Source organism: Canis aureus, chromosome 7 (assembly GCF_053574225.1).
Source record: "Canis aureus isolate CA01 chromosome 7, VMU_Caureus_v.1.0, whole genome shotgun sequence".
NCBI lineage: Eukaryota > Metazoa > Chordata > Mammalia > Carnivora > Canidae > Canis > Canis aureus.
In genome coordinates, this window is record NC_135617.1 from 6,548,894 (window position 1) to 6,566,654 (window position 17,761).

General features: G+C 34.5%; 1 protein-coding gene across 2 annotated transcripts in view; it reads left to right on the plus strand.

Annotated features, from left to right (window-relative positions):
* Positions 1 to 17,513, plus strand: part of SESN1 (sestrin 1) — a 98,519-nt gene extending 81,006 nt beyond the window's left edge. For both annotated transcript variants that reach the window (XM_077902845.1, XM_077902846.1), the window contains exons 2-10: positions 2,810 to 2,875; positions 3,649 to 3,849; positions 4,501 to 4,683; positions 6,822 to 7,064; positions 10,770 to 10,917; positions 12,082 to 12,194; positions 14,271 to 14,461; positions 15,621 to 15,765; positions 16,356 to 17,513. In XM_077902845.1, the coding sequence (XP_077758971.1) occupies positions 2,810 to 2,875; positions 3,649 to 3,849; positions 4,501 to 4,683; positions 6,822 to 7,064; positions 10,770 to 10,917; positions 12,082 to 12,194; positions 14,271 to 14,461; positions 15,621 to 15,765; positions 16,356 to 16,442 (1,377 nt within the window). In that variant the 3' untranslated portion in view covers positions 16,443 to 17,513. The remainder of the gene's footprint in view (positions 1 to 2,809; positions 2,876 to 3,648; positions 3,850 to 4,500; positions 4,684 to 6,821; positions 7,065 to 10,769; positions 10,918 to 12,081; positions 12,195 to 14,270; positions 14,462 to 15,620; positions 15,766 to 16,355) is intronic.
* The last annotated feature ends 248 nt before the right edge of the window (positions 17,514 to 17,761 follow it).

Below are 17,761 nucleotides of genomic sequence, written 5' to 3' on the forward strand. Positions count from 1 at the left end.
TGTAGATATAATTAATTAATATAGATATAATCAATATAATAATATGACTGATATATTAATAACATAGTTAATATATTAATTAATATTAATAATACATAATAATTAATATAGGTATATGTTTATATAGAGATATATGCACTTATATCTACCTATATATATTTGTATCTGTCTTGGAGATATTTTAAAGCCAACTCATGTAGAATTGCTTCATTCTTTGTAAGGACTGCATGCTATTCCAGTCTATGGTCATACTATATTGAAATAGTCCTGTTGATGAGCACTTAGATTGCTTTATATCTTATACTGTTAGAAACAATGTTGCAGTGATTGTCTTTTTACATATGACATTTCTGTGTACAGGTTAACATTGTTGTTGACTCAAAAGATTTCTGACTTTTTAATTTCAATCATTATTACAAAATGCCCTCTCTGTGGGTTGTAGTTTATACTTACATATTTTTTGATCGAATTTCCTCACAATTCAGAACACTCACATCAGAAACATAAAAGTAATGAATGACTACTTCACAACCTCTCTTCAGCACAGCCTGTTAATAAACTTTTGATCTTAAGCAATCTTTTGGGTGAGAAATAGTATCTCTGTGTAGTTAACTTGAAGGTTTATTGTGAGGGTGATAATTTTTCAGCCATTTGTATTTCGTTTTTTTTAACTGTCCATGTCCTTTGTTCATTTTTCTATCAACTTGTTGGGGGTTTTCTTTCTTATTTGTAGGAATCTTATGTATTCAAGAAATTTAACCCTTTTGATGGAGGAGTTGCAAATGTATTTCTCAGTTTTCTGTTTGCTTTTGACTTTTTATATGTTTATTTTTCCCATGTGAAAGTATTTTTATGTCATCACATTTATCAGTCTCCTGGTGTGTAACGTCTGGGTTTTTATGGCATTCTTAGGCCTAACTTCATTCCATGAGTGTTTTCTTCTAACACTAATGTTTTTTTGTTTTTGTTTTTACATTTACCTCTGATTTTTTGTGGAGTCAAGTATGATTTATGGTTCCAACTTCACTTTTTTCTGAGTGGCAGTTTAGATTTTCTAGTTGTATCAAGATTATTTATTGAATAATCTTTTTCTCCTCCATTTGAAATACTACCTTTTTATGTACTAAAGCGTCAAGAATAGTAGTGTCTCTTAGGTATAAAATGAATAATAAAACCTTAAAATGGGTGTTTTCCTAAAATCCATTTAATTTAAATAAGATAGTGAAGAAATGAGAAGGAATAAATACTGATTTTAACCTTAATGTTTTGCCCAGTATATCTTGTTTGAAATCTATGTAATTGGATCAGAAATTCAGCAGTTAGAAAGGCTGATAGAGTCATTGTTTTATATAAATGGCTGCATTTGTGCCAAGATGATGTATTGAATAGCAGGAATGTGGAGTTTTTTCTTGCAATTTTTTAATAGGCTGTTAAAATCAAGACACACACACGGCCAGTGAACTGAGTGCCTCCTCTAATGAAGGGTATAGAGTATTGCTATGTACAGTAAAAGTGTGGAATAAGACATTACTAACTTCCAATACAAGACTGTTTGAATTATATTTCATAGATTTAGTTGGCAATGGTAGCATACCTTGAATCCAAGTCTTAAATTCTCCCAATAAAGATTTTCTTCAGTTTTGTCCTGCTGGCTTAATTTTAAAAAACCCATTCTGCTTAAAAGGTTTTCATTCACTTGGACCAGATTTTTTTGAATTGCTGACACCTATTCATCTCTGTCTACCTTCTCCCCCTCTTATTTGCTTTAAAAGGATCATCTTGTTGGACTTTTGGAAGCAGTGTAGGGTAGAAATAAGATTTGTATGTAATTGTATAAGCAAGAGTTAATATTTAGATATGTAAACTCTAGGAATTTGTTTTGTTTTGTTTTTTTAAGAAACCAGATTGATAAGAAATGAACCTTAAAGAACAAAAGGTTGTATTAATTTAGTTTTGTTTCTGTAGGCACTCTGTATTGGGGGAAAAGATGGACCCCTACCACTTGATTATCAGTTTTTGTTAACCATGCTATGCTGTCACATAAAATAAAGGATTTTAGTAGATTCCAAGTACAGGATTCTAGATTCACTATGTCAAAGGGCAGAAAACCTTTATTTTTTAATTAGTTGAGTTTCTCTAAAATATAAGCAAAGTTGATACCATTATAGTATGTAAAAAATTTAAAGCAAACTCAAAAAATTACTTTCTCTAAGATTGTTTTACTCTGCCACAGTTTAGAAAAACATGCCCTGTTTTTCCCTTTTGTGTATTTAAGTAACTACTTTTTATTTTTCATATTATTTCTTCTCTTACTGTGAAATGTTATTATAGATCTAATAATAATTACACTCTTTTTCAGTTTAAGACATCTATGTAAAAGTTAGTGCTTTCTCATTTCCTGACAAGATACACAGGGATTGATGTTTTGGTTTGTTGAGTTTTGGATGTACAAACACATTTGTCTTATTTTGTATCACTGACAATCCACAGGGTTGGTTGCTATGTGCTGAACTTTCTGTTCTAGACTTTCTGCCAAGTACTTTATGCAAAACTCTGGTTTTAGTGAAACAGGTTTTATTGTTTTTAGTTAGAGTCTTGTTATAAGCTGTTGTCAGCTATGCGATGCAAACAGAGGAATTGGTGTGTGAGTGTGTGTGTGTGTGTGTGTATATATATATATGGCATTGAAAACAAGCCACCAAAACAAGCCTGTCTCTGTTCAACTGGTTGTTTTTCCCTCCTATTCCTGTAGCCTCAGTTCATGTTGTTTACAGCTGGAGGCTTAAGATGGTGTAATTTTCTTTTCTAGGAACTTGGAATTAGAATTCCTCGACCACTAGGACACGGACCAAGCAGATTCATACCAGAAAAGGAGGTATGTTGTTTGTGAAAGTACATAGTGAACCATATGCTTTTAAGGAAAAGCTTTCATGACCCACATCTTGGCATCTGAACAACTGTTGGACAACAACATGTTTTACACAGAGTTGATCACAGTTAATTATCATGCTCTGGCAGTGAATCTGTGGGATTAGAAAGCTGTTATAGTCATGTTGATTTCTAGTATTTCATGGTGCTTTTCTAACACCCATATTTAAAATCAAGGAAAGGCCAGACTTGTTTTTGACCAGTGAAACACCATCTCCTTTATATTTAGATGTTTAGGTGTATGCCCATAAGCTGAGTTACTTGGTCTTGGCCATCTCCACAGGCTGGTATCAAGGCAAGATTGGATCTTTAATTCTAAATATGTGAAGGCTCCTATGCTTTGTTTTTAAAGATTGTTTGCCGTTAATTTTGGTTCTCTATAAATAAGTGAGAGTAGATGGTAAAAGGAAAGGGGAAAAGCTTTAGTGTCTGCAAATTTGATAATCTAAATCTGCTGCTTTATTTGGATTCTGGCCAAGTCTGCAAGCAGCCTATCTAGATGGCCTTTAATGTTCAGGCTTTTTTATTTATCTCCTCCTACATAATATGTAACTGTTTATTCTTCTGTCTTGCTACCAGTTGAGTTAAATTTTCAGAATTATAACCTCTCTCTCAACTCACATTTAACCTGCTTCTAGATGACACTTAAAATAGGTATGCACTGCATTCTAACACCAATTTACAATTTATGTAACCATGGTTTTCCTCTCTTTTATACAGATTCTCCAAGTGGGGAGTGAAGACGCACAGATGCACTCCTTATTTGCAGATTCTTTTGCTGCTTTGGGTCGTTTGGATAACATTACATTAGTGATGGTTTTTCACCCACAATATCTAGAAAGTTTTCTAAAAACTCAACACTATCTACTGCAAATGGATGGGCCATTACCCTTACATTTTCGGCACTACATCGGAATTATGGTTTGTAAACATTAAGTGAAAAATTCTTTCTGCCTCCTTTATTAATGTTTTTAACAGATGGTTAATGCTTTAAACACAGGGATAAATACTTCTATTCTGACTTCTAATTGGATTCCTGTTAGGTAGGGATATGGTTTTCCTCTTTCTAAATAAGTATACTTTCAAGTGTAACAGTAAAAAAAAAAAAGTATATACTATTCAGAACCATTTTCCATTAAATGAGAATAAAGAAGAATACAAGATCTATTCCATTATTACAAGTAGTTCACATTGACATAAGTGGTGCTATTCGTTTTTTATTTGTAAATTATACTCCATTATTTTATGGTTGGCACTTTAATTGAAGTTTGTTTTAATCTGAGGATCTGCAAGTTGTTTTTTTTTTTTTGTTTTATTTATTTTTTTTTGCAAGTTGTTATATAAACACAATTTCTAAGGCTCAGATACTTTTATCAGATATTTCGTTTGTTCTTGGGATTTTTATGAGGTACTTTCTGTGGTATATGTAATTTTTTTAATGTTTATGTAAAACCGCATTTCTGTAATTTATGGAAAACTTATAAACAATCTAATCAAAAACTTGCTCTTTTGCACATTGTAAAGGAAGATTTTAATATATATAGTTAGATTGATCTTCTGTTTTCTCTTAAGGCTGCAGCAAGACATCAGTGTTCCTACTTAGTGAACCTCCATGTAAATGATTTCCTTCACGTTGGTGGGGACCCCAAGTGGCTTAATGGTTTAGAGAATGCTCCTCAAAAACTACAAAATTTAGGAGAACTTAACAAAGTGTTAGCCCATAGGCCTTGGCTTATTACCAAAGAACATATTGAGGTAAGTAGATGTGATGTATCTAGGGTGTTACTTAAAAAATGATTTTTTAAAAATACTTTATTTTTTAGAGCAATTTTAGATTTACAGAAAAATGGCACAGAAAGTACAGAGTTTTGTACTACCCCCTTGAACTTCCCCCTAGTCTTTCTTGTTAATATCTAGGATCATTAATTAGTACATTTGCTGTAATTAAAGAATCCATATTGATATGTTACTATTGGGATCCCTGGGTGGCGCAGCGGTTTGGCGCCTGCCTTTGGCCCAGGGCGCAATCCTGGAGACCCGGGATTGAATCCCACGTCAGGCTCCCGGTGCATGGAGCCTGCTTCTCCTTCTGCCTGTGTCTCTGCCTCTCTCTCTCTCTCTCTCTCTCTCTGTGACTATCATAAATAAATTAAAAAATTAAAAAAAAAAAAAAGATGTTACTATTAACTAAAATTTGTAGTCTACATTAGGGTGCACTCTTTGTGTTGTATAGTTCTATGGATTTTGACAAACGCATGTCACCTGTCCACCTTTACGCTATCATACAGAATAGTTTCACTGCTCTAAGAATCCTCGTTCTCCTCCTATTCATCTCTCTCCCCTTCCCCCTCATCTTTTGAGTGTCTATAGTTTTGCCTCTTCCAGAATGTTACATAGTTGGAATCATACAGTGTATAGCCCTTTCAGATTAGCTTCTTTTACTTATCAGTATGCATTTAAGATTCTTCTGTGCATTTCCCAGGTTTGATTGTTCATTTCTTTATTACTAAGTAATACAATGTATGGAGGTACCACAGTTTGTTTGAAAGCCCTTTGGTTACTTATAGTTTTGAGTAATTATGAATAAAGCTGCCATAAATATTCACGTGCAGGCTTGGGGGTTTTTTGGTGGACACAAATTTTCAACTCAAGTAAACAATTAGGAGTGTGATTGTTGGATTACATGGTAAACCTATGTTTAGCTTTGTAAGAAACTGTGAAACAGTCTTCCAAAGTGGCTGTACCAGTTTGCATTCCCACCAGCATTGGATGAGCATTTCTATTTCTCCACATCCTTACCAGCATTTGATGTATCAGTGTTTGGGATTTTAGCCATTCTGATAGGTGTGAAGTGGCATCTTGTGTGCCTTTTTAAAATCCCATTGAAACTGTTTTCTTCTGGTTCTGTTTATTAATAGAATAAAGGTAGAGACATTCTCTAAAAGCATCTACCGGGATCCCTGGGTGGCGCAGCGGTTTGGCGCCTGCCTTTGGCCCAGGGCGCGATCCTGGAGACCCGGGATCGAATCCCGCGTCGGGCTCCCGGTGCATGGAGCCTGCTTCTCCCTCTGCCTGTGTCTCTGCTTCTCTCTCTCTCTCTCTCTCTCTGTGACTATCATAAATAAATAAAAATTTAAAAAAATAATAAAATAAAAAATAAAAAAATAAAAGCATCTACCATGCAGTAGAAGTTCTTAAAAATACGACATATTTTGCGGTTTATCTTTCTAGTTCTTAGAACATTTTAGATATTATTACATAATTGAAGCATCTTTGTTAGGATATGATTTGAATAGGATTAATGTATATATTGTGTGGTGATACAAAATTACATAAGATTATAAAACAAGTAGTGAAGCAGAAGGGATACAGATTTGTTAAGACTTTACCTTGAGGATAATTTTTAAAATAAATATAATTTGATGATTTAGGAATATTCAGAGTAAAGTTGTTCAGACTACTGTCTAATATTATTTGAGTAAGCTTGATAATAGAGAAAAATAGAAGCATATTTTATACAGTACCTTCCACCTGAAATGCATTTGGATTGAGACTTTGAACTAACAACAATTAATGCATTCATAATGCAGCGTCTGAAATATGGTAACTGCCTTTAAGCAAAATGCACTCTATTGCATTTTTAAATCAGGATTTCAGAAAATCAAAATAATGAAAATCTAATTATCAGGTTATGTTAAGCTCTATTTGTAAATACATAATTCATAAAAAATGATTTTAGCAAATTCTGGTTCTCCATGTCTTAAATTATAATTTTACCATAGGTTTTATATAGTGACTAATTCTATTTTAAATAGATTAAATACCAAGATGAACTATTTGCTTTTACCAGCACCATAACCCAATATATAAATATGTTCTCTTTTTTTCTTAAGGGACTTTTAAAAGCTGAAGAGCACAGCTGGTCCCTTGCAGAACTGGTACATGCAGTAGTTCTCCTCACACACTATCATTCTCTTGCTTCATTCACATTTGGCTGTGGAATCAGTCCAGAAATTCATTGTGATGGTGGCCATACCTTCAGACCTCCTTCGGTTAGTAACTACTGCATCTGTGACATTACAAATGGCAATCACAGTATGGATGAAATGCAGGTCAACTCAGCAGGAAATGTTTCGGTAAGTACGTATTATCTGTTAGGATCATCATAAGACTAATCACAGTAATTGCCATTTTATTATTTTTTCGTGTGATTTCTTAGAAAACCCATCCTTTTAAGTCCATAGAGATATTAGGCCCCTTTCTCTGTTCATTCAGCAAGTATTTATTGACTGCCTCTAAATGCCTAGCACTAGTTTAGTGCCAAGGGCTATATATAAGACCCTCTAGGAGGTTACACTTGAGTAATTTAGGATTTGGAGTCACCAGCATGTGCCCCATCAGAGCCAGCTAGTATTGAATGGGTGCTGCAATGAGATTAGGGGAGGCTGAGACCATGCAACTTGGTGGTCCAGACTCCCTGATGCTGATCACATTCTTTTCCTTCCTTTTGCATAAAAGAAATCAGCCCTTACCTGGAAATTTCTTTTAAAATTCTTTTTCATCTTTAACTCGGCACAAATTCATTAAAAGTGAATGTAAATTTATTAAAATGTTTTCACTTCTATTCCTTCTCTTCTCTGACTTTTTTATTTTCAAAATTTTGTAATTCCTTTAAAATAAATTAGAACAGGTTGAATTTGGGCAGCCCTGGTGACTTAGCGGTTTAGCGCCGCCTTCAGCCCAGGGTGTGACCCCGGCTGGGGTCCAGGGATCAAGTCTCACATGGGGCTCCCTGCATGGAGCCTGCTTCTCCCTTTGCCTGTGTCTCTGCCTCTGTGTGTGTGTCTCATGAATAAATAAATAAAATGTTAAAAAAAAAAAAAGTTGAATTTTCTATAAGCAGGTTTTAATTTCCTAAATACAATGATTCAAAATTCCCTTTGTATTCTTTGCTATAGTGATAGTGTACTTCTGTTTCCAAAGAGAAATCACAGAAACAGCATCACAGTCTTCTGAATACTTAGCATAGATTTTCTCAGTTATATTATTCCTTTGAAACATATTTAAAGTTTGAATTACCTTTAATATATATATATTTGACTGTGGGCAAGTTATCTAAACTCCCTGAGCCTCTGTTCTTTCATGTCTAAATAAAGGTCAAACACATGATTATTTGAGGTTTAAATGAAAGGTCTCTAAAGTAAGGCCTAATACAGCTGGCATTTATCAGGTGCTAAATAAGAAGTACTATTTAAATATTATGAGATTAGCATGTGAAGGGAAAACTCCTTTTCCCAGAGTTGATCACTGCTGTGCTGACAGAGTTCAGGACCATCAATTTCACCTTCTATTGAGCTACCTGGATTAATGTTATAGGCCCATCTGTGGCCACTGATTGTTTATTAAAACAGGGTTATGAGATGGTCTAAAGGAGGGTATATATATCAGTTGCTAGGATGCTTGGAATTGGATTGTTGTCCTTCTCACCTTTGATTTAGTACGAGGCTTAAGAAAATAATGAGGTCGGGGAGTCTCACAGTGCCTTTGGAAGGGCCAGAACTTGCCCTAAATGTTCTTCAACCAAATAAGTATTTTGTTTATTAGTGCTTGAGAGAATTTGAATGTGGGATGAGTTCAACTGCACAAAAGGAAAAGATATTTACCACTATATATATATATATATATATATATATATATATATATATATATGCCTTGTTTCATCATAGAAAATTCCAAAACTTCTCCTTTGTGTGTGTGTGTGTGTGTGTGTGTGTGTAGAAAGGCAGGAGTACTTTCCTGGACAATAGATGAATGAGCAGTAGCTTTAGTTTATATGTAGATATAGTTGGCACCGTGTATGTATATACTCTGGACTACTTAGAAGTAGGTTTTTGAGTATGACAAAAGTCAAACTGAGTTGTAATATTTTGGGGAGTCAGTTCACTACAAATTGTGACTGTAAACATTGTAAATGTTTTGTTTTCTCCTAATAAAATTTTTGGGGAAAGGGTTAAAAAAATAAAAAACAAGTCTAAAGAAAAAGCACTTGACTATTTCTAGGTATCCCTCTGTTACATGAGATAACAGTAAAATAGAAATTAGAAATTTTAAATTTCTCTAGTAAAATCCCCATTCTCAGGTATTGAGTTGGCTATTCTTAAAAAGGTTTACACCCTACACTGATGACACTTGTCAGTAGTTGATAGTTTATTCTTCAGGTACATTTTAGATATCTGACTCAGTTCTTCAGATACAAATGGTTAAAAAAAAAAAACAAAGAATTTCCTCAGACAATATTAACATTTTAATATTAAGTACCTTTTTTTTAAACACTAACAGCTTTAAAAGATTTTTCAAAGAGCAAAAGAAATATACTTTGTTTTCTTTTCCTCTTATTTCACTGTAAATATATCAAAAATTGTCTTTCCTTAAGAATACTTAAATATGGTCTATTTTAGAAGGAAGTAGATAAACAGTATAATGAATGGTAATGTGAGTTGACAGAAACCTTGATTATTTTTTGTTAACCTTAGTTCATTCTTTTAAGCAACATAATCTTTTTCAGCCCTTTTTTATTTGGCTACTAGCTCTGTTTCAGGAGTGATTAAGGAGATGTATGTACCAGAAGAACCTTCAGTACATCATAGAAGCACTTTCCATCACAAAGTTGTGAGAGAAAGTGCTTACTAGAGGGTATTTTGGTGTAACTAAGATCGTATGAAAATATAAAGCACTAGTAGTCTAGACTATTTGTCTCTTAATATAGAATTATCTTGATGAGGCTTCTGCAACAAGTATTTTGCAAATATCTACTATGTGCCAAGTACTATGCTAGATTCTGACCATATACTAGTAATAATTTACTAGTATATTAATATACCTAAATAATATACCTATAGTCCCCTGCCCTTATGAAGGGTCGGTCTGAGGGAGGCACGCATTAAACCAGTGTCCTGCAATAACAAGACAAACTGTACTTGGTGCTCTGAATCAAAGAGCAGAGTGCTGTGTGAGAACACGGTGGCAAGATTTAGGATGGGAGGATAGAACAGGAAAAGCATATCAAGGGTGTAAGCCAAGTAGAGTGTAAGAGGAGGGGGAAGAGGCATTCGTAGCCAAAGATATTTATAACGGGGTAAACTTTAGTTTTGTATTTGAACACTGAGACTTGAAATAGGAAGATATTTTACTATTTTTTACGATAAATTCCACAGTTTTGATCCTACTTTCATTGTAAGGATGCAGCAGTATAGAAAGGTATATATCGTTTGGCTAGTGCAAGCCCACTTGGCCAGTACGCCTGTGTCAGACCTGTCACTACAGATGTCACTGCTGTAGTCATCCCAGTAAGTGACAGCTGCCAGTTTCATTTGCAGAGGTCAGGTGGAGAATTCCAGCCCTGTAAGGACACATTTCATTCTTAATTGGTAAACTAGAGATGATTACTATAATTTGAAGATAGACACATGTTAACAGTATGCCCAATGTGCCTAGCTGATGCAAAACCACTTTGTATCTTATTTAGTTGAGCAGTTCTGTTTTAAATTGACAACTAGTATTAAATTTTAATTCTTAAAACTTATTAACAGTAATGATATCACTAATTTTATAAGGTAAGAAGAATGTGTTCCTAAGATCATTTTTATTTCATTATCTGCATATCAATGTATGTGATAGGCCAAAATAATTCTATTTTTTATTCATTCATGTACATTAAAATCATAAGATCTATTTTTCCCATATTGTTAAGCCTGTCTCAAAAGAATTTGTATCTTAAAAGAAAATTTTTAAATGTCATCCTTTTTCTGACATATGAAACATTAATTGTATTTTCTCTTTAGGTAAGTGATTCCTTCTTTGAGGTCGAAGCCCTCATGGAAAAGATGAGGCAGTTACAGGAATGTCGAGATGAAGAAGAGGCAAGTCAGGAAGAGATGGCTTCACGTTTTGAAATAGAAAAAAGGGAGAGCATGTTTGTCTTCTCTTCAGGTAAAAAAAAAATCTTTACATACTCAACAAAATTTCTATTACTTACCAAAAAAGAGCCCACTTTTTTATTTAAAGAATTTAAATAAGTTTTAAAACATCAGTGCAAATATATTTTTCCTTTTAGAGATGCTATTATTGCATAGGTATTCCTACTTATAAATAAAGCAGGAAACCGAGAAGAGGATATAAATAGCACTAGACTAAAAGAGGACATTTGAGTTTTAGTACTAAAATCACTGCCAATAAACCTTGTGAATGTAAGTCACTTAACATATGAATGCTCTCTTTTTTCTCTTTAAAATTAGGAAATCGAGTTCATAAAGCCCTAAAATTGCTTTTCAGCTTTAAAATTCAATGATTTGTGCAAAGGAGCTATTTATTAGACAACTAACAACAAACTTGAATCCTTTATATTTGGCCTTTATATACAGGCTATAGAATTTAATATATAAACCAGGTAATTTAAAGGAAAAACCGTTAAAGTGTCTCAAAATGTATTTTGATAACAGAGTGGGGATAAAGAATATATGTGTTAAAAGCACTAAATTTCCTAATAGCAAAGAAAAAATCAAATTCATATAAATGAAGGTTGGATGTTATCTTGTTTCTCCTTGATGAAAAGTTTTTGTTTCTATTTTCCTCAAACATGAAAATAATCCAGAAAGGCTTAGAGCAGTTCAGGAAACATTATTAAAATTGATTCACCATTCCAGAATTGTTTCTAGGACCTTTGAGGTGTTAGATCACACTATATATTGTAGGACATTAATATTCAACCAGAAATAATCCAGGTGCTAAAGTATATAGATTATTCAATCACCATAAAAATTTTCCAAAAGAGTGTTCAACTTTGCGTACTTTTTTTTTTTTTTAACTTTGCATACTTTTAAGATAAAACTTAATATCCAAAATTGGAGTGGGGATGCAGAGGACATATGAAAGAAAGGAATGCAAAGCATGGAAAATTCAACCATGAATACTTTTTATAACAGAGAATCTTACTACGTTCCATTTACTGATAAGCTATTTCTCTGTGGTTTAAGACTTTCAGTTGATTAGTTGGTATCAGAGAAAGGGTTATCCTATTATTTGTTATAGGTAAAATGAATTATAACTAGTATTCTGTTTTTGAAAAGCTTTCAGTGGCTTTTTTAATTATTTCAGATGATGAAGAAGTCACACCAGCAAGAGATGTATCTCGTCACTTTGAGGATACTAGTTATGGCTATAAGGATTTCTCTAGACATGGGATGCATGTTCCAACATTTCGAGTTCAGGTAAAATTGCAATGTACTGTTGTGCACGTGACTGCTTAGGAAAAGTCCCCTGGATATGAGAATTCCAAAATGTTGCAGAAAGAAATAACTTTTCTATGTCAGGCAATTCCTTTAAATATATTTATTGTTAAAGTTCAGAAACCAGTTGATCAGAAATCAAAACACATTCTCATAATGGTGGGTTAGGTTCCCAGATAGTGTGCTAAAACTCAAGTTCCTAATATATCTAAACAATGAATAATAGTAGCATGTATGTAGCATTGGTTTTTCTCCCTCTTTCCTCTTGAGCCCCAGTGTTAAAGTGAGGCCCTGATACACACCAGGCCTGAGTGACAAGAGAAATGTCCCCAGCATCTCAAGCATTATATGTATGTGAGTGGAGAGAAAGCCGATGAAAAAAATCAAAAGTAAAAGATGTACTTTATTCTTTTTAGGGAGAGTGAGTTCTTACAGATAGCATAGAAAATAAATAATGACAATTACAGTATCCTAATTTCCTTTAAAATATGTACTGAATGTTATTTGAGGCAAAGAGAATTTTTGAGGATTTTAAATTGAAAGCTTGAGAGGATTCATATATATGTTATTCCAAAATTACTAGCACTTCTTAGAGTAAATAAAATTAGTGAAGTAGGGAATAGAATTATTGTTGGTAGACCCAATTTCTTTAGCTTCCAAATCATTAACTTTGAAATACACAGTAAAACTTCCTCAGTACAATTGTGTATATATTGAGTCCATGGAAACTTAAGGACCCAGTGTCCTCTAGGATACCAGTTATGGCTGTAGGATACCAGCCTCCTTTTTTTGCTTGGTAGGAGGCACTATGCTAAAAGTGCTTTGCAAACACCTCTCAGGAGCAACAGTAGCTATGCTATCTTCTCTGGTTCCACATTAAAAGTTGAGAATCATCAATTAATTAGCAAATATTTATTCTATGCTCTAAGCTTTGTAAGACTGCTTCCAGTCCAATCCATTAGTAGAAACATACTGCAGCCTAAGTGTATTTTTTTAAATAGTCTGTTCTATAAATATTTAATTTAGATAGGTAAATATTTAATTCACATGAGTTGATATTCCAACTCCTTCAATTATTGTGAGGGGCCAATGTTAAATAACTTCCCAGAAATATGAAAATTTGAGATCTGTAAGATTTTATTCTTGCTCAAGTGATAAAGATGTTTAAAGGGACAAACGTTTTTTAAAAAACATAAAAATAAAGGGACAAAAATTAGGCATAACAGTTTTATAGATTACTTCTGCTTGATAGTGTAAGTGTGTCATGAAGTAGAATTGAGATCATGTGGGCTGGAAATTTTATGGAGAAGTTAGGATTTGACGGATTTTAATGGTCCAAAAGCATGGGCATTGTGTAAAGCAGAGGAGACTGTAGGCAATAATTGAGCTTATGTTGAGAGAGTGAAGGAAGGGATTATAAAGAAGTTGGCTGGGCTGCTGAGTGCTTCAAGCACAGAATTCCTGCTTCTGATTAGGGGGAAGCTAGTTGAAAATCGGTCAGGTTTGTAGAGTTTGGAGACCAGAGAGATAACATATCAAAGAGGTGTTTCAGGAAAAATATTATGAGAGCAATATAGTAGTGTAGGGGCTTATTTTGCTTGAGATAGAAAGGAAGCAGGAAGATTTAATGTAGGAAAACTAATTAGGAAACTCAGTTAATAGTCCTAAGAGAAAGGAGGTAGAAGGGAAAGAAATGAGTGGTGGTTGTGTTGAATTAAAAATTTACAAAATTTGAGGACCATCAGAATAGCTGCAGCAATGGAAAACGAGAGAGGACTCCCAAGATAGGTTGCCTCTGGATGTGGAATGAGGAGAGAGTGAAAGCTGAAAATGGGTGGCCTCTGTGTAAGAACGATTCCATTGGTTTTTAAACTCACTGAGTTACTAAAGCTTTGCATGCTGCAGTATAGAAACTGAAAACATCAGATTGCACTGCAAGTGAAGCTGGGAGCTAGGATGCACTAGAGAGGCAGTACTCCCCATACGACAGAGCAGTAGACATAGAACTGTCTTGGCTACATTTTAATTATTTGCATTTGTTCTATTCTCTGTATTTAGGACTATTGCTGGGAAGACCATGGTTATTCTTTGGTAAATCGCCTTTATCCAGATGTGGGACAGTTGATTGATGAAAAATTTCACATTGCTTACAATCTTACTTATAATACAATGGCAATGCACAAAGATGTCGATACCTCAATGCTTAGACGGGCTATTTGGAACTATATTCACTGCATGTTTGGAATAAGGTTAGTCTCTTCTGTTTATAAAGAAATATTTTCCTTTGGGCTAAATTATTCAGGTGCTTGAAACACGCACACAGACATATACAAATACTCAAGCTATTGGGGGAAGGGTTTTATTTTTATGCTGCTTATGAATCAATTTATTGCAGCTTGGTTTATTTCCTCTCTCCTAGCTAGGCAGGAGGGAGAGTTAGGGACATTGGCAAGAGTTAAATGACAGATGCCTCCAGGGAAGGGGTGGGCAAGCAAGCTGTCCTAGAGCATAGATGAAAATTTCACCATCAAACATCTTTGGCATCATCTCCTATCTTCTTGGAACTTAGTACCCTTAAGTACCCCACTAGCGCCCTCCTAGCTGTTCTCATGCTACTTCTGAAGAGTACCTGCTCCCGTGATACTTCATCAAAACGTAAAACTTTCATGTCCTGTTAGGTATTGAGCCACATTATGTTAAATAGTCAATGCAACCATTATATATACACATACACACCATCTTCTAACATACACACGAACTCCACCCTATATTTTAGCTGTAGAATCAGGGTTTCTCTTGCTATTCATTTTATCAGTGAGCAGACTACTGACTCGGCCTCCAGAATAGTAGGAGAGCCAGCTTTGCAAGAGCTTTTTTCCTTTTCCACTGAAAACCAAATAAGAGACTTCAGTGTCTGGCAGTCCTAAAAACCATCAACCATCTCAGCTTAAAGCAGAACAGCCTATCCTGAATAGACTCTGTGAGGCCATCTATAGATCATTCTTCCCTCTGGAATAATCGTCTCCCACTCCCCCACTATTTTTTTCCCCATCTGATCCCAGAAACTCCTGGAAACCTGGGGGGAAAAAAAGGATTAATTGTAGTCATTTTCAAGTGGATTATGATATATCATGCAATAGTAAATAGTTTGTCAAATTCTTAATTTCAGCAATACTCATACTGTTGCTTGGGCGCTAACAAATTTTCTATTCATTTCCCTAACTTCTCTGCTTCTTATCCCTTTATATTCACTCATCCATCCCCAATTAAACATTGTAAAGCAGTTATTGTGGGGGACAGATGCCTACACAGGGAAGAAGAATACAGCATTTATCATTAACGTCCATGCTTTCATAATAAAACAGACCATATGTTGAAAATACAGTAATTCTCATTTTCTCTTAACAGATATGACGACTATGACTATGGTGAAATTAACCAGCTATTGGATCGTAGCTTTAAAGTTTATATCAAAACTGTTGTTTGCACTCCCGAAAAAGTTACCAAAAGAATGTATGATAGCTTCTGGAGGCAGTTTAAGCACTCTGAGAAGGTATGTACCTATTGTACCTATTTTTTTTTTTTGCTCTTTAACTTAGTGATTCTCATTCTCCTCCTGATCTGTGGCCCTCAAATCCTTTTCCAACCCAGAGAAGAACATACCTGCACATCTGTCTGGTATCCCCTGGAAGGAACCTCATTATAATGCTAGAGTAAAAGAATAAAGACCGGTGGCTGGCCCCAGTTCAGAAGTGCTGGCATGGCTGTCACCGCTTGGGAGAAAGAAAACCATTTTGCAAGAGCTCTTCCTTCATTTTTCTTTTTTTTTTTTTCTTTTTTCTTCCTTCATTTTTCATTGTTTATAGATAGAAATGTCTGGTCTTTGAGCTATCGTTTTAAAATTATTTAAATTAGTAAATGATTTCACAGGGGAAGTTGGTATTCTACTTAAAGCAATGTCTAGGTTTTCTGAAATATAAGCCCAACATCTATCCAAAAAGAATCTAGGATGACTTTCATTTTGAGACTAAGTCAAGATTTCTAAGTTACTTAGTGGCACACAGAAAATATACTTAGTTTGGGGATTTATTAGATGCATTGAAAAACTGAGAATGCTTAAATAATGTTGTGTTTTATATTTAGGTTCATGTTAATCTGCTTCTTATAGAAGCTAGAATGCAAGCAGAACTCCTCTACGCTCTGAGAGCCATTACCCGCTATATGACCTGATGCCTTTCCTCCATTAGAGATGATGGAATGATCAGATATAGTCTACAAGGGGATGGTACTAAGCCCCAGGACCAATGGTAGATAAAAGAATTCAGAAATCCATTGTGCCATGATTTCTTTAGTTTTTGCTATGTTACTGTGGAAATACCACTGCTGGCACGAGCAGTGAACGCTTATTGGCAGCTTCAAGTGTAGAGCTGTGAAGAAGGGCTGCCGTTCACAGTATTTTGCTTTTTGACAGTACAAGATGCTGTACAACTGTTTTAATACAGCAAATAGTAACTCTCCAAATCCTGTTGCTTTTATGTTAAATAAGATAACAAGAATTGGAGCATGCAAAGAATGGGACTTGGATAATGATATAAGCTTTTTATACATAAAGAATTTTAGATCTTGGTGCTGCTATTTCTGCTGGTGGAATGAATAGAGTGGCTGTTCCAGTTAAGCTATTAGTAATAAAAGTGAACACTGCTACTATCTGAGCCTACATACATAATTTGTGTGGTTTCGAATTAAACTTGCATATGTGTTAATTTTTTTGCATCTAAAAAAAAGCATAGAATTATTACAGCTCGGCAAAGACCCTGTCGATGGTAACAGTTCATTTCTTTCATTGGATGAATTAAATTACAGTGGCATTCTTAAAGATTTCCCTCGAAAAGCAATCTTAAATGAAAGTGTATGACTTATAAGAAAAGCTAGCTACCTTTTGATGTGCTGTTTCCCAAAATCTCGGACACTGGAGGGCAGCTGTCTTGTGCAGTATTTTGTTTCCAGCACTGACATTGTGGGAAATGTTGCTGTAGACTGCTGCGCAGTCCCAGGTGCATTCTGTCCCTGCCCACCTCATGGTCCCCACTTTAAAGATTGTGCAGCTCTTTAAATAATAAAGCTGGAAAATATTTTTAGTCAGGTTATCAAATTTGATTTACAAAAATGCTAATAACTTTGAAATGCGAAAAGATTTGAAAAAATATATTAAGTATACTTTGTATTCTGGAAGCGTGAATTGCTTTTGAAGTCTGTCAGTATTATTGGTATTTTTCAATAAAGAATCATTTTTTTCTCCAATTTTATGTGCTGTCTCAATCTCTTAAAAAGTCATGACTTCAGAGGTACCATTACTTTTATTAGCCTGGTAGATTCACACCCTTTTAAAGGTTACAAAGAAGAGTGGACCTTCATGATCTTACCTAAGACCATTTTATGACCTCATGTCATGTTCCTTTTGAACTGAGGTTTTAATTTTTTTTTTTTTTTTTAATTTATGACAGTCACACACACAGAGAGAGAGAGAGGCAGAGACACAGGCAGAGGGA